This window comes from Anas acuta, chromosome 6 (genome assembly GCF_963932015.1).
Source record: "Anas acuta chromosome 6, bAnaAcu1.1, whole genome shotgun sequence".
NCBI classification, from domain to species: domain Eukaryota; kingdom Metazoa; phylum Chordata; class Aves; order Anseriformes; family Anatidae; genus Anas; species Anas acuta.
The window spans coordinates 9,941,880-9,963,791 of NC_088984.1; the positions used below are offsets into that span (position 1 = coordinate 9,941,880).

A 21,912-nucleotide genomic window follows, 5' to 3' on the forward strand; every position below is an offset into this window, starting at 1 on the left:
ATTAATTTGTATGTAACATATACATATATATCTTTGTATTTTAAGCTCTTACCTGGATTTTTTTTTTTTTTTTTTTTTTTTTGGTAAAAAGACCAAAACACCAAACTCTTCAGGGAAAATTCTACTAGGATTCTAATAGGATTTTTTATTTTTTTTTTGATTTCTAGAAATTCAATCCATCAAGAGCAGCTTTTCTCTTTTAAAATGGCTTTTATCTATTTTTTCTAATATCACTGGAATGAACATGCGATATAATTTCATAGGTTAACACAAGCAGTGGCCCTCACGCAGTAATCCCAGGGTGCTCCTTGCACTCAAATGGAAAGGGTATTAATAAATGATAGTAAACTGCAAATTTGGATCTAAAGTTGGCACTGTCTCCATGGAACACCAACACACCCCACGCTCCCTGTTCCCCAGGAAACTAAGGAACTGAGCATGTTTGGGGCTGATAATAGAAAGAAAATGTGCAAAACTTTAATGCATTCCTGCCTTTTTTCCCTGTGTATCATACGATCAACAATACTATTCACTGTCTCCCATTAACTGGTTATTTTAGTTCTCACTGAAAGGTGAAACAACAGATGTTTTGCCCTGTCTTGGTAAATGAGGATGGTGAATTTTTATCAAGAAATAATTTTTTATGCTGGTTATTTATTCAAAGCTTTTGCGTGTAGTTAAAACAAAAATAATTCTATGTATGCAGTAATTGAAACTGATAGCCTGGCAGACACAGATCCCCTGTGCTGAAATGTCACATCCATTGCCTGTGTGATGTGAAACTCGTATTAGTTCCCTGGTATCCAATGATTCTTTAAGTGGGAACACCTGATTTTTCTTCTCCAAGTAAACATGTGTGGTTCCTGATGCAATGGCAGAAAATACACAAGCGGTTTTCCTTTATAAAAATATCCTGTGAGCTTATTTTGATTTGAACTGTGAGTAAAAAGAACGATTTTTCTTTGCCACACTATGCAATGGATTTAAAGTATTACACAATATTATAATTGATATTGTCAGAAAATTTCTTTTAAACATAATAAAATATAAAATATGTTATTTTCTTCCTTCTATGATGAATCATTTTATTCTACTCCTTTAAAGACTCAGAGTTAAAAGGTTTCCACCACAATAAGCTATTAATGTCAACCATTTCACAAGGCATAACGTAAATTTATAACAAGTTTCTCTGTTCTTAACTACACAGGAGCATTGAGTTATTTCTGAAGGCAGTGTTTCCTGCAATTTCACTTTCTTCATCCAAGTCACCCATAAGTCAACAGCCCCAGGTACTTAAAAATGAACTTCTTTTGATGGTTTCAGTTATGTCTCTCCCTTCCAGGTAAGGAGGCGAGAAGCAAAGCAAAGCAGAACAAGGTAGTGGTTTGCTGTGCTATGAATAGCATCAAATGCCATATAATGTGCAGGAATTGTTTTGTAGCCAATAGCTAACTTCTCATAACTGAATCACAAAATTACTGTTTCATTTCTTGCTGAAATAAAACTCAATTTGTAATCAGTTTGCATCTCCTGAAAGCTTTATATATACACACACACACACACATATATATATATTTTAAGAGACGGAGCAAGTACCAAATGATGCCCCTCACTCCACACAGCAATACGTGGTGGGCTGACTTCTGCATGGACATTTTTTAAATGATTTATTTTTAATCTTTGAGAGCAGAATAGTGAATTTACAAAGTAATTGCCTTTTGCTTGACAGATAAACAGCTCAGGCCTCAAACTCTGTCTATTTAAAGTTTCAACATTTTGGAGTTCCGTCTGTTCTTTCTGCCCTGCGGACTGCATTCATGTTAAAGAAGACAGATGTAGAGGAACGAGAATCCCTTCGAAGCTGTCTGATGTGACAGTACCTGACTGCTACCCTAATTTCTCACAGGGAATTTCTCCCATTGGGCTGGCTGATGTCTGGTGCACCTACATCAGCTTTTTGACTTGGATAAGCAGTGAGCAGCCTTCTCAAGTATTTTTCTGATAAAAATCAGAAACTAACCAGGTTGCAGTTCACACTGTGGTGTGGCTTTGGGACCACAGACAACTGTCTGAGTTTCTTGCAGACAGAACTAGAGGAGGAACTCCAACACCTCCTGGGCTTGACTAGAGCTAGGCCAAAGGACTGCACCTCCCTGCACCAAAGGGAAAGGCAGGCCTGTTGGGAAGGCTTTCTCCTGCATGAAACAGAGATGTGCCAGAGGCATTTTTTTTACTTGGATAATTTTACAACTTGGTATTTCATGAAAATATAAAATATGAAACTGTACAGAAACATAAACAATAAAGTTAGCTACACAGAAAACAAACAAACAAAAAAAAAAACAAAAAAAAACCACTTTATTTTAATTATATATTATGAAGTGTTACAGTGAAAGACTAAATACTTTCCTACTATTTATTCAATCTTGCTTTTCAGTATATAAAATTCTACTCAGAGCTTATCCTTTGTACTTTTGTTCACTGGTAAACTATACCCCTAAGATGTCCAAGAAAAGACTTACACTACACACTATGGGAACATGTAGCAAATTGCAAAAATTCTTAGAAAAAAACAAGCTTTGGATACCAATAACAGTTTCATATGGATTTTTTTTTTTAAGACAGGAAACAGTTATTTCTTAAATGTTGTGTGTATTACAGGAAGTGTATTCATTAGCATATTGTATTGAGTCATTTGCTATTTAAAAAATAAGAATAGAACATATATTAAGTCAAATTTGATGGGATTCGGAGGTGTTCCAGCAAGAAACTCAGGCATGGAAAGTGCAGCAGCACCAGCCCAACAGCCCAGCTGGGATCTACAAACTGAGCCAAAGTGGTGTCACACATAAGTAAGCACAACTCGAGTACAGCCACTGGAACTGCACCCACCTGCACACCTCCCAGTCTGACACAAGATAGCCAAATACACTACTGCTAGGATCAAACATGAGGATATGTTTCTGTTATCTTATTCCAAGCTGCTGTTCAAGAGCAGTATGTGTGATTAATTGATTGGCCTAAAGGGAAAATGTGGAAAAAAGAACAAAAATAAATCAATGTGTGAAATACTATGCAATGTAATATATACCTAGGATCGATCATATTACTGCTCTGTCAGTACAGGCTGCAGTTGGGAAATATCCCTGCCTGGCAGAGGTCACCAGCAGGGCAAATCAGTTGCTTAAAAACATCAGAAGTTCTCATCTCTTATTTCTATTCAATTTCTCTGTGAAAAATAGATTTTTCTCCTAATATTAGCAAGTCCTTTGTTACAATGAACTAAGAATGCCTAGTTTTACCAACCTAATTCGGTAAAAGTTTGAATAGATACCCTTGAGTCACTGTGAAGGACAAAACATTTGATAAAGAGTACAAAAAATACCATCACCGGTATGTAAAAATATATATATATATATATATATATATATATATATATATATATATTCCCCCACAAAGAGGACCAAGAGAAAGACACAAGCTCTTTCCTTAGCTTTGAAGATAAGTCAACACTCACCAAGCAGCTCTGCAAAGATCCCCCAAAGCTAGCTCAAGTTGCTAACATCCTGTTCTATCAGCGCTAAGGCCCTGGGTTTCCAGAGGAGTTAATTAGTCCCTACAAAAATGATGCTTCTGCTACCTGAAATACCTTGCTTGGCAGTGTGGAATGCACGACAGCCTCCACAGCCCAACAAACCTTGGATCCACTTCTTCGGCTGATCTGATACTGTTGTTTCGATAACTTTACGGAGGACAGTGACTAAGAAAATAACCATTTTTTAGTATTTTAGTCTTAGATTTGTTCGTGAATAATTTACTGAAAAAGTGAATGAAAAACCTTGGTCTTACTTGTTTCCTCTTTTTTTCTTTTTCTTAAGAACCTGAATATTAAGAGCAAGGTCATTAAAATCAGAAAGATTACTCTGGAAGAACTTGTCATTTGATTGTTGGAAGACAATAAGGAAACTTGAAAGCTTATAAATGGGAAGAGTTATAATTACTAAAGGAACCTTTTATCTTCCAAATAATATCCAGGTCTTGGCCTTGCATGCATCTATACTAAGCAGACCAGGAATAGGAAAGTCCATGAATTGCAAAGATGAATGGGCTCTGTCACCACTCGTAATGGAAGGCTACTAGTTATCCCAAGTATTCCTGTGGGAAGGGAAGAAACTCTGCCCTCTAGATGGCATTATGCACCTGCATATCCCAGGCGCGTGCGGAGCCCTGCCAGGCAATTTAATCATTTCTCCACCTGCAGAGGAAACGCGGGCACATACGTCAAGAAGATCAGATGGCAGTTCTTGGTCTCAACGGAAAGGTGACAGCTGCACGTTGCTAAAAGGCAGAGCAGAGGCTACCCAGGGCAGAGACCTTGTCTGAGCCGTTTGACGTGGGAAGCAGAGGAAAGGTGCTCATCCTGAGAAGCAGCAGAATGGAGGCTCTCCCCGACACCATATGGGGAAAGGGAACTTAGAGCAGGCAGCGATGGGCAGTGTCTGAAAACAAATAATTATCAAACACTTGCAGAAAAAAAGGGTAAGATTGTCCCTATGAAAAAAAAAACAAAAAACAAAAAAACAAAACCTATACTTGGCATTTAATAGTCTTGTATCTTGTAAACGTGTATTAAAGCATGGATATATACATGCAGGCATGTATGTCAGTGGATATAAGGTTACATCATATCCACATATAGCACTTTTGATAAAAAACTTAAATTAAATATTTGGTTAGTGGTTACCAAGCATCTATGGAACCATCAAGAAAAATCACAGTCCTACATAATAGACCAAAGTAAGACTATTCCACATTTGATTTATCTATTCTTTTTATATATTTATTACTAATCTTAAGATCTGGGCTTGTAGATATGATAGATTAAGTAGATTTAAAAATAATTGCTTTTTTTCTGCTGTAGATTTTTGAAGTGGCTGCATAATAATGCCAGTGAATATTGAATTTCACAAGTATGTTAACTGGATAGATTTCACATGTGCAGGTAAACATACAGCCAACGCAAGAGCCCAAATCCACATCATGACAAGCACTTATATGCTGCCAGTCAGCATGGCTCTGGTAATTCCAGTAATTTGAGTGTAACTATACCTGCCCAGAGTCTCAGCTGTAATCTCTAATTTTGTGTTCCTGCAAGATGGAAATCACTGTCAAACTACAAAAAAGTGCATCACCATGTGGACCTCATTATTGTTTCATTTTCCAAGGCCAGTGCAAAGAAATGAAAAGAGAGTAATTATTTTTGCTATGTAAGGGTTATAAGGGATTCAATTCAGCAGTTGAGGTAAATTAATTGGGATTTCCTGTGCAGCCAGTAGAGAATGCCCGCAGAATACAGGGATTTTCTTGATAATGCTACTTTGACATGAACTGCAGCTATTTATTTAGTTTATGAACTATACGACTCCCATTACTGTCAGCCAAATTGCATGCATTAGTATGCAAATTAAAAATATAAGGCATGATTCTAAAATCTGTTATGCAGAATCTTTCCTCTGAAATAAGTGCCACTGTGAGGAATGAGAAGGCTCACAAAAGGGGCTTTCGTGGAGGCTGGCCCAGCCTGGCACACCTGATAGAGACTGTTTTAAAAAACTTCTGAGTCTCACTCTGAAATGATAGATGTGTTGGGATAAACACAGTCACCTAGATCTATAACATACTATTGGAAAATCTCATTTCACTCAGAGAGGAGAGTGAATTTTCAATTGTATCACATGCCTGATTGCTATAAAAGGTAAGTCGCATTATCTACTGATTACGTGTAAGAAGGCACTACAAATGGAGAGAAGGGCACTGAAAAACTACCCTTATTTAAATTATAAAAGTCAGACCAAAATATCAGATTCCTTTGGTGCAACCTAGCAAGGACTCTTTGCAGAACATGGTTAACATTTATTTCAATAGAGAAAATTTGACAGGTTTAATAAAACCACGATGATTTTCCTTCACTTCTGTAACTTACCTTTTCTCCACTACCTAGACCTATTTCTCAGACCTTCTGGCACCAAATCATTATTCTTGTTGCTATATTCAGTATTTTGAACTTCGTACAGAGTGGTTCAGCCAAGTAAGTACCACAGAAAAAGAAGCATAAAGAAAAAAGCCATTGTAAAAAATTGGAATATCATAGAAAAATCTGCCCTTACAATAAATACAAGCAATTACAATTAGCTGTGGTAAAGCAAACATCTAAATGTTTATCTCTGTTCTCACTATTTTTTGTAAAAGTTCTAGAGCTCAATATAACATCTTAGGTATCTTAAAGTATTATTGTAATTTTCAAGTGTGCACACACTTGAATAATTTGGGCAGAAAATGAACAGCACAGGTAAACTAAATACATTTCTAAACAGTATGCTGACCCAAATATGAATGTAAATTAAAAATTGTACAGAAGAGATGTTTCTTCCACATGGAAGATGTTGGATTTACTGTCATGGAAAATGACATCTTTTGTTAATCTACCCTGAGAAGGTACAAATCAGGAATAACCTAAGTTATTTACTCTGCCTTTCTACCTCTCTCAGGTAGAGGTGCTTTGTACCTCACTCAGATAAGACTGATGTGTGTGATAAGAGCATATCTGAAATATCTGACTCTAGTTTAGAAAGCTACTAACCTTTACTAAAACCTAAATTCCTTCCATAAGCAGGCTAATGAAGAAAAATTCTGATATGCACCAAAATTGCTGGTGATGGTGTATGACACAGAATTAAATGCAGTTTTAAAACTTCATAGAACAGAAATGCTAATCAGCACATATTCTGTGGATCAAGGAAATAGCACATCTTGAAAGATTACTGCTACACGGGAATCTCATAGCAGAAAGCAGAGAATCAATCTGAAAGCTTTTACCTTTTCACCACATGCCAAAAATTCAGAAGCCCTGCATGTTTTGACCAAACCCAAAACATTTAACTTCTGAACCACTGCTGTGTTGCTTTGTGGGAGATGCAACTGAATATTTTTTTCTTCTTCTTCCTTTTTTTTTTTTTTCTAGACTTTGCTAGAAATGAAAACAATACCATCTGTCATTTGGACTAGAATTCCCAGGAGGCACCATGGTTGATTTTGGAAACTAAGTACTTTAAGCTCTCATTCAACTGGATAGTCAGAAAAACTCAGATATGCACGACCTCCCCCACCACTCATGGATGCAATGACTTACTGTGCAGACTTATTTATATGAAGCCTCTATCCTAGCTCAGGAGATGGAGCTGTTTTGGTGGAACAGAGGATCAGCAGTCTAATGATACCATCAAATGGTTACAGCAACAAGAAAGAACAAATCTCAACAGCTCTTCCAGTGGGCTATTTTCAACCTCCCTGTGTAAATTTATACCCACGGTAGATCTTCTTGATTTTTGCATGCCAGAAAAGAAATTGCCATGAACTTTGTCTGGCTTAGATAAAAAATTGTAAAGGGAGTGAGAAAATAAGAAAGTCCATTTAGATCCTCAATATTTTAAATGTCTGTGAGAACTATATTCTCTTTTCTTAAATACTCATCACCTCCTAACTGAATTCAATTAGTCTGCCCAGAAGAGGTTTCTCTTAGTATTCACCTTCTGTATGAAGATATAATTTCTATTAACATCCAAACTGATAAGGTGCATTGACACTGAAAGCAATTCAGGGTGTGTGCCATCTATGGAGAATGCAGCTTCATGCATTCATCTGCAGCATGTAGGATGGGATGGAGAAAGCACAGAGGAAGATCTGATGGGCAGGAAGGCCCATGTTGGCAAAAGGGAAGGTACAAGCATGTGGCAAAGATGTGCATTTAGAGACTGCAGCAGGAAAGGGTAAGGACAGATGGCAAAGAAGAACGAATCCTAGAGCACAAAGGCAATGAGACACAGGTAGAAGCCACGGGATTTGTTTCTCAAACACTAGGAATAACTGAGCCACTGAAGATCTACAATGAAAGAGTTCAAGCATCAACAGATTATAGCATACGTTCCGCATGATAGTACTTGTTTGGTTTTCATTTAAAAACGTATTCGTTTCTTAGGAAGCCACAGCAGTTTGACAGTACTGTTACCAGCACAGAGCTGGAATAAACTGGGCTGTATTTGAAACCAGTGATGTGAGTCAATGCTGATTCATTATCAGCCTTTGTGTAACTTTGGAAATAAAACTTTTCCAGCCTCATCTTCTGATCCCTGGCTATTTATTAAGAAAAAAAAAAAAAAAAAAGACTTCTTAGGCACAGTTCAGAAAACAAATTATAAAAGTCTCCTACGAGGAGAGATTTAAAAGGAAGGAAGATTTAAAAGTAAAATAATCCAATAATTAGGATTAAGTAGGTTGGCCTTTGGTGATCAGCATATTGAATCTATTTATGTGGATTGTCAAGGCATTGGGCTAAGAAGAGGCCTCTGGCTGAATTAGTTTAAATGCACTTAGATATTGCATGTTTCTTTTCACATAAAATGATACAATTATTAATTTTCTTTACAATTGACATTGTATTACATGGAAAATGAGAAAAAACAGGAAAACCATGTAAAAGCAAAACAAAAATCACACAATGCCAAAATAAGGCTCTCTTCTCAACACGCCCAAAGGAATTAAGTCACCTTCTCATATCTCTTTTTCATCTCACAGTTTGTTAAAACCATGTGTCTCTTCTTCTACAGGGTAATAAAAGCATAATATGGGAAATACTTGACATACTTTCTCGTTTGTTTAATGGTGATGATACAAGGGAAATTACCCCTCTAATATATTTGAACATTTAGCTTATTATTCTGAGTGAGTTTTGTCCCAAAAGCTCAATTTATTAAAACAAAACACATCTTTCTATGATGAACTGCAAAAGGACAAGAGGGCAACATTTCATAATTAAAATCAGAGTATTTCCTTGACTCTTCCCTAGCGGATATTGGTTCTACTGCAGCTTAGTTTGCTGAAACTTTCATTGAGTCTCACTCACCCGCAAGCAATGAGATTTTCACACATGAATTAGGCTTTTCATTTGATAACTTCAACGTTACAATTTAATGCTACTCCAGTGGCTTGCAATTTGGTGCCGCGCTGCAAGGTTGTGAGCAGCCTTCAATCATTAGTTTTTGAGGCCAACAGAATTTGTTCCCATTGCAGAAGGTCTGGAAGGGAAGTAAGGGTAGTCAGCAAACCAGGCCAACCACTGAAACCACTTTTTTTTTTTTTTACTTTTTTTTTTTTTTTTCCCCTGCAGAATGGATCTAGGATCTATAGTTTAGATTTTCCTTGTATGTGGTAAAGGCTGGATAGACACATCCAGACTTAAAACCTTAATTCTGCCAAAGTTGTCCATTTTCCTCTTTGTTTCATGTGTAAAATGTTACCCTACCAGACTAAATCAGGTTATTATGGCCGGAGTTGTTTCCAGTTCCATGTTTTTAAGTAAAAGAGTACGTACAGAAGAAGCTAGGCGAAACCAACCAGCTTCCCAAGGCATTTGACTGCATGCCCCATTCTACCTCTTTGCTTGCCTCCAGGTGTAGTACCAAGGTAGAAGTAAAACAGTCTGTACAAGGATGCAGGAAATCTGGAGCTGAGACAGGAACTGAATCCAGTCTTCTTGAGTTTTCATCCCACCTTGACTCACAATCCCCTTTCTTTTTGAAGAATTGAGGGGACATGGACTGTGTGAAAGGACATAGTATCAATAATTTTTTTTTTTTTTTACTGGCAAAGGAGCATCTTTCATATGAGGAAAGGCTGAGGGAGCTGGGCCTGCTCAGCCTGGATAAGAAAAGGCTCAGGGGGGATCTGATCAATGTGTTTAAATATCTGGAGGGAGGGCGTCAAGACGATGGGTCCAGACTCTTCTCAGTGGTGCCCAGTGACAAGACAAGAGGCAATGGGCACAAACTACAACACAGAAGTTCTATCTGAGCATAAACAAAAACTTTTTTGTGGGGATGACTGAGCCCTCAGGTTGATTTGCGATAATAAATTCAAAAGCAAATACTGTGAAAAGAAAGTTGCTTTGAAAAGAAAGTTGCAGTATTGCAATGGCAAAGTAGGAAGTCTGGAAGAACTCAAACATTTCATACAGTTAGACATAGTTAATTCATGCTGAATTATCGTCACCGCATAAATGTCTGTGCAAATGACAGACTTTAATAAGCCTTCAAAGCTGACACACTATTTATCACTGATTAAATTTTTTAAATCAAAGTAACTATGGCTTTTACAGACATGTTTAGATTAAGACTGACACTAACTCAGTATATCAGTTTAAGTCACTTGCAATTATGCAGGTGCTTGGGCAGCCTGTAGCTCTGTCACTTAAGGCTAAATTGGGGCAAAGAGCCCGTATCCATGTTGGATAATGAAGCCCTTGTCTCAGGAGACAGATAATGATTTTCAAATGTAGAATATTCCCAAAGTTTTCCTCTGTGCACTGTGACTGTGTAATCTGTTCTTGCTGGAAAAAGGCTGTCACAGGGAAAGTATTAGTATAAAACCTTTCAGTTTGAGTCTGTGTAATACCCATCGTCCTCAGGAGGTCAAACAAAGCCTTTGCGAAAATTTCCCAACTTACATGCATATGACTTTGGAAAAGCAATAATATTGTTTTAATGTAATTTTATACATATATATATACCTGAAATCATTATACAGGGGTTGATACATGTCCAGAATAATTTATATTTTTTGTACATGCTGGCTACTGGTTTCAAAAACAAAACATAAAAGAATGCAATCCGTCTGCTGATGAAAACAGATTAAAAAATGAAATTCCACCGAGGAGTGGATGTTATTCCCTGTACTTCGTTAACATTTCATTTTTTGCAGCACTCCAAATACACAGAGTTATCAGGGATTTTTTTTTTCTTTGTAAGAGTTTTAAGGCATTTGATCATAACAACTGCTGAAGTAAATTAAGTGGCATTTCATGAGCAGCCAACTAAAAATGCTGAAGGCACAAAGTAGTTTTGATATCCAGGAAATCACAATTAATTTCAACTACATAAAATGGAATACAAGACTGTATGAACCATTTGTTATTTGTCACCTGTTTCATTTGATTAGAAACGTATGGTATTTATCAGTCAGTAGAGTGGAAATAGAATTTGCTGTAAACGATAAAGAATGTAAAAAGATTACAGGTAAAAGGAGCAATTGGGGAATATGTATATATATTTCTTATCGAAGTATATGATAGCTTTCACTTGGGCTGACTACAAAGACACTGTATTATACTGGTTTTTACTGTTCAGTGAGAAAATTTCTAGGTTAAACAGAATTTAATAAAACCTAAAACATACTACAGACATTTATTTGGCAATACATTTGACAGCACCCAAGTATAAGAAAAGAAATGTTAAATACAGCTCCACTGATAAGGAAGTCATTTAAAGAAAGTTTTTCTCTGAAAATGAAGCCTAAGCCCTTTATTCCACTTGAAGCTGATAATTTGCTGGTCAGTATCTGACAGTCCAAGATGACTGCAGTTCTCTTCACCTTGCCAGAACTTCCTGAAGAAAACCACCACTCACCTCATGTATACCACAGGAGTAATTGACAAAGGATGGGATAAAAAACTATTTCATGCATGGATCAGGAGGGTTTTTTTCCCCATGTAGATATTAAAAACAAAGAAAAAAAACAAAAAAAAAAACTAAACAATTTATTATCTTATATATGTACTTGCTGAGCTGTCCATTTATTCCTGTGCTGGTGGATGGCTTTTCTCTTTTTCTCTTCATTCACTTGAAAACCAGCTTGGACTTATCCTTTTGTTTGTTTGTTTGTTTGTTTGAATATCACCAGTCAAGAGAACATATTAATCAGGAAAAAAAAATTAACTACTGAATAAAAACCTTTCTATAATAAAAACATTACACCAATTCATCACACTTCTCCCCACATGGACATTGTAATATCCCTTTATATACACATACGTACACACAGGCCCTCATTTCAGGAGAAGTGCACCCCAGCAGTAGGACAGGTAGGGAGGGAGGATGGAATGTTCTAGCAGACCAGGCTACATGGGTTAAACTGATAACATAGACAGGAAAACGAAGCTAACTAAAGAAACAAAGTTATACAAAGACATATTAATATATATTTTTTTAATGCTGATATTCCTGAAATTATAGTAAGAGGTTTTAATGAGTTAGGCCCCACATTTTCACTATCTTTTCAGTAGTTCTGTTTGTATGCAGTGTTCAGATTCTACAGTGCACAGATGGAGGACCAACTTTACTAAGTATTTTACTAGTCTTGCTGATTTTATTAATTGTGTATCATACTGTAACATCTAATAATGTAAAGTAAGATTAAAGATTCTGACACCCACTGCACAGGAACTAGCAAACAGCAATTTTTCGTTCCTTTTTATATAGACTAATAAAATATTTAGAGTAATTGCTTTGCAAATAGTAAAGGTTTAGAAGTCCTAATTGCATATAACTTAAAAAAAAAAAAGTATGTCTCAATTAATAAACCATAAAGTCTTTGACATTACAATTTATGTTCTTCACAAGAAAAAACAAGTGTGTGAATATATGCCACTGAACAACACACAATTAACAACACTTTGTTTTAATTATCTTGGGCCACAATTAATGATAGTCCTACAGTTCATCCTTCAACTTTGATAGCTACTTAGACTACTTATGTAGATTAATTATTGAAGTATTGGCATTCACTAATAAGTGCTTTTTTAACAAGCCACTGCACAGCACTGACATCAGTGAGGGGATCTGTTCACTCACCTTCCAGGCCTAGATTCTGTCTGTCCATTATGTTATGTTACATATCTGGGCAGTTTGCCACAACTGATAAAGGCCGTGACATTGCTGAACAACTTCCTATTAACTGGGGACATAAAGAACTGAAACTGTCACGCAGACCGATTAAGATTCTGGCCAAGTAAACACAAGTCACGCGTATTTGAAAATTAAAGACCACAAAGAACATACAGTCATCCTCCACTGACAGATAAAGCAAGACGATAGTAAACTGTATATTTATCAGTGGTTTATGGGCCTTAAAAATTTCCTATTGAGCAGTTGGTTTCTGTGCAAAGTTAAGGTTAATTAATATTCATAGAATCATAGAATGGCTTGGGTTGGAAGGGACCTCAAAGATCATCTAGTTCCAACCCCCTGCCGTAGGCAGGGATGCCACCCACCAGGTAAGCCAATGCCCCATCCAGCCTCGCCTTGAACACCTCCAGGGATGGGACATCCACAACTTCTCTGGGCCAATATTAAATGTGTTTACTTTACAAACTGCTCATTATCTTAAAGGAAAGAAAAACTACAGTGACTTTGTGTACCTTTCAGATTTTGGAATCTGTATTTAGATCCAAACAGGGTTATAACTGTCCATGTTTTACTTTTAACAAAGTCCTCAAGAACAAAAATCCAGAGTTTTATTTTGATCAGAGTATAACTCAAAAATAGAAACTGTGATGAGAAAAAGTGATGGCAAAAGAGCCATCACTTTGAACTGAAAATGTATAAGGCCCAGTGATGAAGACCTTGCTTACCAAGAGTAGGTAAAAGGCCGCTACAGTCACTGCAATGCATTCATTTATAAATACACAGAATGCAACATAGCTTGAACGGAAGAGAATGAAGCAAATGCTTTGTAAATTCAAAATGTCTTATTACTAGTTTTAATTTATATTAAACTCTGCATAGTCTTAATGTTTTATACACATTGAAATCCATGTTTCTGTCAGGGAGAACAAAGTTCATATATGTAAACATACATATATCAATATATAGTGGTTACAATCCTACCTGCACCTTCTTCGTGGTTGCTTAACAAAACTAGAACTTTTTCTTCAGGAATTTTTAACCATCTTGAATTGTAGAGATTATGATTAATAAGTACCACAAGATTCAGTACTTTGCATGCCTTGATTTTCCATTGGACTAAAAATGTGAAGAGTGCAGTTTTCCTTGTGGTCTACAAAGAAATAGATTTTCCACAGTCCAGCAGTAAAAAGACTTGAGCCAAGTCTTTGAGCACGCTGAGCAATAAACTACAATGAAGCGGCATTGGTTTTATGACAGTTGTTAAACCATCTGTATTTGTCTGAAAATATTAATAATTGAAATAAAAACAGTAAAAAATCTCTTTAAATGATCTCAGTTGAATTAAAATCAAGTATGAAGACTTTTATAAAGATATATGATGCTCAACATTAGAGAGAAATCCTTTCAGTGATTCTAAGACTGAGTTTCTTATTCATCCCTGGTAAATGAATTATAAAAAAGAAATATCCCATAATATGAGTACAGGTGAAGTGTGAAAGATTAGATTTATACTACAGGGGAGATTCAGTGACAATAAACGAATGAGGTAGGGGACAAGGTGGGCTTTTATGTGTGAAACTGTTGTATTTCTTACCTCCAGAGCCTTCAAACGCTCTAATAGCAATTTTGTCTTTTCTCTTTCCTCTTCAGTGCTGCTGCTTTCACTTCTTGAATCTTCATCTACTACTGCGTGAATTTTTTCCATGCCTTCTTTACATTTCCTACTGTCTTCTGACAGCTTTTCCTGAAACGATTTTTTAAAATGTCATTACTCACAGGTGGAAATGAAGTTAACTGTGCAAGTATCTTCAAATCTCCCTTGTATATGAATGAAAAAAAGACAGAGCAAATTGCGACTTACAGAACTAAATAAATGGAGTCGTGAAGGGTTTATTAAACATGCTGCTATGCCAGTTCTACAAAAGTGTATGCACAAATGAACTGCTACATCTACTTAAGATACTTAAAATTTGGAACTTATCATTTTTAAATAGAGTAACTTGCATTTTCTTCTTTTAAGGTTGCAATGAAAATTGAGTGTATCTTCTTTCAATGGAAACATTCTGCCACTGAGATATAAAGCAGTTTATTAACGAAAAGCTAACATATGTTCATGTCTGATGTATTTCACCTTTCTTCATCTTGAGCTAATATTTGAATTACTAAATAATGGGCTGAGAACCAAGCTACGACCTGAATACTGATTTAAGACCCACACTAACAGACAACTAGAGAGAACCTGACAGCAAAATTTTCCGAAGTGCCCCAGCCTATTACAAGTCAGTCAGACTGGGTATTATTAGCTGCTGCTGTTTTACGGCTGTTCGGTTTTACAAGATGTCTATAAAAATGCTAGATTTGAACACTTGAATGCTACTAACACCATTAATTATGTGCCCAAGTTCTCTGTTGAGAGAATGAGATAGAGCAAGCAAAAGATCTAGACTACAAAAACAGGCAACAATAACTCTAGACATAAAAATATGTATTTTCATGAAGAACTGTTCAGCTTGAATAACTGCGCAAATATCTGATAACTCTTCAAAGACTTAACAGCAAAACATTATCTTAATTAAAACCCATAAACATAACTGAATTAAAAATTAGCTCTGTGAATCACAATTCTAGCAATGCCTTTTTAAAAAATTAGCTAGCTTAGAAATGGACTGTTACCATTTTAAAACTTTAATCAAGAATCAATTTTATAAGCTATGGGCTTAATCATTGAATACTCTTACAGAAACCAGGGGGCACAAAGCCTCAAAACATTGACTTCAAAGAGCCATTCCATCAGGTTTCCAGCATTAGTGTTATCCTGATCACATGAGAATCATAAATACAGTTTGTTTGTTTGTTTTCTTGCCCCTCGCTACAAGAAGGACATGGAGGTGCTTGAGCGGGTCCAGAGCACGGTGACGAAGCTGGTGAGGGGCCTGGAGAACAAGTCCTACGAGGAGCGGCTGAGGGAGCTGGGCTTGTTCAGCCTGGAGAAAAGGAGGCTCAGGGGTGATCTTATTGCTCTTCATAAGTACATTAAAGGAGGCTGTAGAGAGGTGGGGGTTGGTCTGTTCTCCCACGTGCCTGGTGACAGGATGAAGGGGAATGGGCTTAAGTTGTGCCAGGGGAGTTTTAGGCTGGATGTTAGGAAGAACTTCTTTTCCGAAAGGGTTGTTAGGCACTGGAACAGGCTGCCCAGGGAGGTGGTGGAGTCACCATCCCTGGAGGTCTTTAAAAGACGTTTAGATGTAGAGCTTAGGGATATGGTTTAGTGGGTACTGTTAGCATTAGGTCAGAGGTTGGACTTGATGATCTTGAGGTCTCTTCCAACCTAGAAATTCTGTGATTCTATGTGATTGTTACTAACTGATAACAATGATCAAGCATCTATAGAAGAGCCATTGAACACCTTTCCCTTCAAGTTACCCCGATGAGTACATTCACATAAAGTATTTCAATGAACTCAGAAAAACATTGACAAAGGTACCTCTGAAGTAATTCAAACACAATTATTTTTAGGAGAGAGACTGACATGTTTTAGAAGTAGCTAACAATGGTAGAACAGATAGGAGAAAGCACAGGCTCTGCGATTTCATCGCAGAACAGGAGTAATGTAACTTCAATCAGAGTAAATCCCAGACGTCCATCAGCTGAAGAAGTAACCAATTCATCTTCTAATTACAAAACCTGGTGAACTTTGCACACCAGTGGCATAAACAAGAATACACATCCTGCTTTGCTATGATGTGCACTAGAATAATTGCAAATACTTCACACTGTACCCCTGCTTGAGTATTTAAATACAGCTCACATATTTAATAATAAACTAGTTTCAGTGTTTCATGGGCTAAAAGGCCCCGATATATCACATATCCTATCTGGAAAAGGTGCAGGATAAATACTATTTGTGTTTAAAATCAAGTCAAGTAAGGGGGAGGATGACAGAATCCTCTTAAAAGTGATAAGCCTGCTAATGTCAAAGGCAGCTGCCTGCAAGGGGAAGACAGGGAGGGGCAGAAGACAGAGAGGGGCAAGAGGAAATATGCATCTCCTACATGATGTTGATCAAATCTTACAGAAAGCTCTGGAGTGAGCATGCTGAAGGCAGAAAACAATGGCATGGAACAGCTTTCTTTCTTTTTTTTTTCTTTTTCCTTAGATTGCTGTACAGCTGGAGTTACCTGGAACAAAGACCATATTTGGAATCTTCTACAATGTCTCTGTTGTGCACCCTTTCATTGCACAATGAAAGGCAGGCTGGATTTGCAAGCTGAACCGCAAAATACTTTGGGTCGGAAGTCCTGCAAGGGCAGAGTAAGTGTTGTCCTGCTGATCAATGCTGCTTCACTTCTCTTGAAAGGTAACAGATGAAAACTGCACTCTGGAAGTAAGCTGGACACCAAAAAACAAGCAATAGCCCAGCTTGGTCTCCCCAGAGCACTAAGAATTTAAGACACGTGCCTGTACCCTAAGAGGATGCAAGCACAGCAGCCTGATGAGAATTGTACAGTAAAGACTCATCCACGTCTCTAATGCTCTGTATCAACAAAGAGACAATAAGAACATTAAATATTCAAATCTTTCTAAAAGGAAACTAGGATTATGCTGCTCACTACGGACCCATCTCACTGAAACTAATGAGAGACCTGCTATCAAGTCCCACCTCATGGAAGCTTCTCAAACTGGTTTAAACTGTCATGGCTTTTTTGAAGCCAACTTCACTTTCCAAATCTAAAATGACATCCTAGACTGATCATTATTTCTATGCATTGTTTGCTCTATAAATCAAACAAATAGTACACTGATGATGAACCTTTTGATCAAACGCTGTAGGCCCTCCAGCCAATAGAAAACAACCGATGAAAACACAGCCGGCAGTCTGGAAATGGCAAGCTTTCTAGAATCAATGGGAAGATATAAATCACTGAAGACATTGATCTATGAAGCTGTACAAGACAGCGACCTCACTGAGACTCATCAAAAAGTTGGTTTTCAGTTAGATCAAGTAGAAAAGAACAGTATAATACTTCCTCTTTCCATTAATAAATGTAAGTGAGAACAACAAACTAAGAGAGCAGGAAACCCAATTGAAATTCCAAATAATAATTTTCCTGGAATATGTAGGAATATAAACAAACTTTTAAAGCCAGTCTTCCCCCTTCTGCCCACGTCTGAGAACACTGAGCAAGGAAGTGTTTATGCTGTTTATAAATAAAGGAGTGTAACTGAAGTGATGGGAAAGATCACATAGCAGCTTGCAAGAAGATGAAAGACACAAAAGTGCTTACTTCAGGAATTCCTCCTTCATCCCAAGGAAGGCAACAGGCTGACCTTCTGGACACAGCTTTAGTCGCTGGGAGCTGTGGCCAATGCCAGTCCTCTGAGTCTGGTCACCTTTCCGGGGAACAGCCAAATGTCAAAGGGATGCTTAGCCATATAGTTCTTAACCACTGCAATCTCACAAATGAGTGTACTTTTGAAGTTTTATTGGCAATAGTGTGGTTTGTCATTCCTTGGCCTTTCATCTTTCTTAAGATGCTTCCTAGGAATCACACTACACACACACACGCGCGTGAAAACTGGAAAAAAAAATGAATACAATTTAAAATATTTCAATTTGTAACTACAAAATTTCAAACGAGGGCTAAAAGTCAGATGATGCAAAGAATAATAATAATACTAACAAAAAAGGTATCACCAAAAAATCTATTCTAGATTTTCTTTTTTATAATGAACAAAATGATTAGGCACTAATTGTAATCAGGACTCTTCTCTAGTAGTAAGGACAAATACGTTATACAAAATGATCATATAATTCCTCAGTACCTTATGTTCCAATTTTTGCTACTTTGAGATGTTACCATGCAGGAACTGCCTACACAAATGAGAAAACTTTAAGAAAACAAAAGTCTTTCACGCTGTTAATGCAGCAGACAGGCTTCCACAGGAGGAGCTCTTGCCAGACATGAAACTAAAAGAGACAGCAATTGCACAGCACGTGCCATAGCTGTCAGCATGGCAAATGCAAAGTCCTGCACTGGGGGAGAGTGGTTATATGGTCACTAGAACAGGTTACCCTGCTTCTCGAGTTCACTGGACAAGTGGCTACAATAATATAACAGCCTAATTTTAACCTGATATAACTGGATCTATACTCTACAGTGCTGATTATAAACAGCTATCTCTCACAAGGACATGTGACACAATCCTGTTTGAACCAAACGAATTAAAAAAAGATCAAGATACTTGAGATGCTGATTTTCTCAATGAGCATTTGATGATGAATTGCTTGTCTGGAAACTGATAAGTAATAATTATAAATGACATCTTTACTTACAGCAGCTAGAGATCATTCTCAGGTGATTAACCCAAGCCCTCCATGGAAGTGAAGTGTTTCAGATGCAACACAGTAAAGATCCCTCAAATACAAACTATCCCTTTTTCCATTTGGGGTGTCAGGTTGTGATGCTGTGATGCTAGAGTTCTTTTTTTTAAATTTTTTTTTCTTTTAATTCTTCAACCTATGAAATTCATTAGACAATGGTTTTATAAGGGTTACAAATGCAAATTCTTCAGAGATTCGTGCCTGCATTTTTCCAAATAGCATACTTTAATCACACAGGAAAAAAAAAAAAAAGTAAGACATATAATTAAATAGTGTTTATAATTGGCTATAAGGACTGATTTTAGGAGAAACTTAGCAACTTTCATAATGTAAATCTCTACTAGCAGAATGTACTTAGATGCCCCCAAGAATCCAGTCAATACTGAACCCAAGCTATGTGGCTAGCTCAGCGTCTCAAACCAGTTAGCACTTCTCATGAGCACATCTCAGGAGCTTCTGCAGTTCTTTCTGAGTAAGATAGGTACTGAGCTGTCAGTAACTCAGTTTGGTAATTCAGGTAAATTCCTTTAGTTCTACGCTTTTAACACTCTCTTGTGCTATCAGAAAGACAGACTCTTAACCTCCAAACCTGAACTGCAATTTACAAAACCATATACAGAATTGTGTCTGTAATAATAAATTCTGAATGCTGCTTCTTGCAAGGCCGTTCTATAGTCTTGATGTATTCTTAGATTATGTACTTTCAGTGTTATTTCCACTGCAGACCTCCTAGTGTTCAGCACTATTCTTCACTGTGAGTGAGCAATATGAAACGAGAATTTTTAGACTGTCAATGTAGATAAAAACAGTAGATGAGGGTTTCTTTGTACTTTCAGGAAAAAACAGCCCCAAGCTATGCACAACTAGCTCCAATAATTTGACTGCAGAAGCTGAAAAAGACAGCAATTGCTCCAAGGACTACTGACTTAACATTCCAACAAGTTTAAAATTGTTTTTCAGTGGCACCTTGCTCTCCTTTTACCTCCCACCATAGTCTTTTTTTCCTTTATCATAATTAACACATTTACTGGGACTCAATCCCTCTTAAATACGCCATTTGACATGTTTGCAGTTTCTTCTCATAGGCTGTTTGGCCAATTTCACTTGGAAAAACCTGAAGTGCATAAAGGACGCTTGTACATTAAGTCAATGCGATATGAAGTAGGACTGATGAATTCACTAAGTGCTTCCTGCAAGATGCCCTGTACACAAGTAGTTACTGATGTCACTGTGACATGAATATGTCTGTTCTAGCTGCAACTTTTTTCTTTTATTATTATTTGCTCTATCTGCTAATGGCAATCCAATTGAACACCATGACTCAGGCCCCAAAAAAAAGTAACTGAACAATCAAGTTACAATGAAAAAAAAAATTACACACAACTGGATTGTGCAATCTAAATGATCTCTCAATATAAGGCTACAAACACAACTTCTGTTTTAGCTGCTTATTTGTCTCTATGTATTCAGCTGTTTTCTTTCACTTCTTCCCAGTGGAAGGGTAGACTAAAATATAGCCTTGTTTCTGATAGCGCATCAGCAAATGCAATAATAATATATTTTTGTTTAGCCAACAGCTTTTGTTCTGAACAAGCTGACAAAATTGAAGAAAAAGGAAGGAATGCACATAGATCACAACATTTTACACAAACATCCCAAATTGTTCACAGGTTAACATTACTGTTGTCAGGAAGAACATATAAAGTTCTTCTTTTTCATCTCTGGTTTTGACTTACAGAGTGAACAGAGTGAGCAGTAACATTCCCTAGATTAAATATGGGTGATGGATAAGAGAACAAAGTACTTTCTTTATGTTTCTGATATGAGCCTCCTACCGCTCACATATCAATCTCAATGTACTACATATTATTCTTCACTCAAAACTCTCTTCAGCAGTGCAGGCTACCACCCCTATGAGCACTTCTGCAGTCACATTAATAAACTTCCTGATGATGCTTTTATTGGCTGCTCCATGCATCAGAAACAGTTTTGAAAAAGTTCTGATCAAAAAGGACTCTAAGAGAAGAAAACCTTTGCACTGAAGTTCACTGCTAAGTGAACTTAGAAAATCAGAAAGATGAGATGGAGCTTCTTGTCTTGAGGTCCCCAGATTAAAGTCAGTCCTGGGTGCCAAAGGGAACTGCACCAACCTGTGACCAAATATTGCTGTTGACACCGTCCTGACTTTAGTAAATGGGCATTCACAGGATCAGCAGCACCCTCACCTCTGGCACTTCAGCTGTCAGAAGCGAAATCAGGGAGTGACAATTCTGGAGGTGACCCTTGTGTGCCAGGTCTCAGGCACGGTGATGGCAGGGCAAGGTGGCAGCAGCTCTGTGTTGTGTCACTGCCTTCTCAAAATGGAAGGCTGCAGCAACATTCAACAGCAATTGGCAGAAAGGAGGTATTCAAGAGCTAAGCTGTTTCTTCTTCCTATGTTTCTTCTTCATACGGCTTTATGAGAAGAATCTGCAGCATAGTTTTTCACGCAGATATCCTCCTACTAGTTGGTTTGTTAGTACCACCCTTGAAGTAACCATCTTTCTTCACAGGAAACCTACATGCAGCATTTCAACTTTTACAAATGAGTTTGTATGTGTTAAAGTGACTGCACTTGACTGAAGTGACTGTATTAAAATATCTACCTTTGACTGAAGTACAAACAAACCAAACTATTATGATAATTAAATTGGGTAAATTCTATGTGATGGCAATTAAGGCAACAGATTTACTCTG

General features: G+C 37.1%; 1 protein-coding gene across 29 annotated transcripts in view; it reads right to left on the reverse strand.

The window, feature by feature from the left end:
* NCKAP5 (NCK associated protein 5) overlaps positions 1 to 21,912 on the reverse strand; it is a 435,214-nt gene that overhangs the window by 106,297 nt on the left and 307,005 nt on the right. For all 29 annotated transcript variants that reach the window (XM_068687313.1, XM_068687308.1, XM_068687306.1 and 26 more), the window contains one exon: positions 14,389 to 14,538. In XM_068687313.1, coding sequence (XP_068543414.1) covers positions 14,389 to 14,538 — 150 coding nt within the window. The remainder of the gene's footprint in view (positions 1 to 14,388; positions 14,539 to 21,912) is intronic.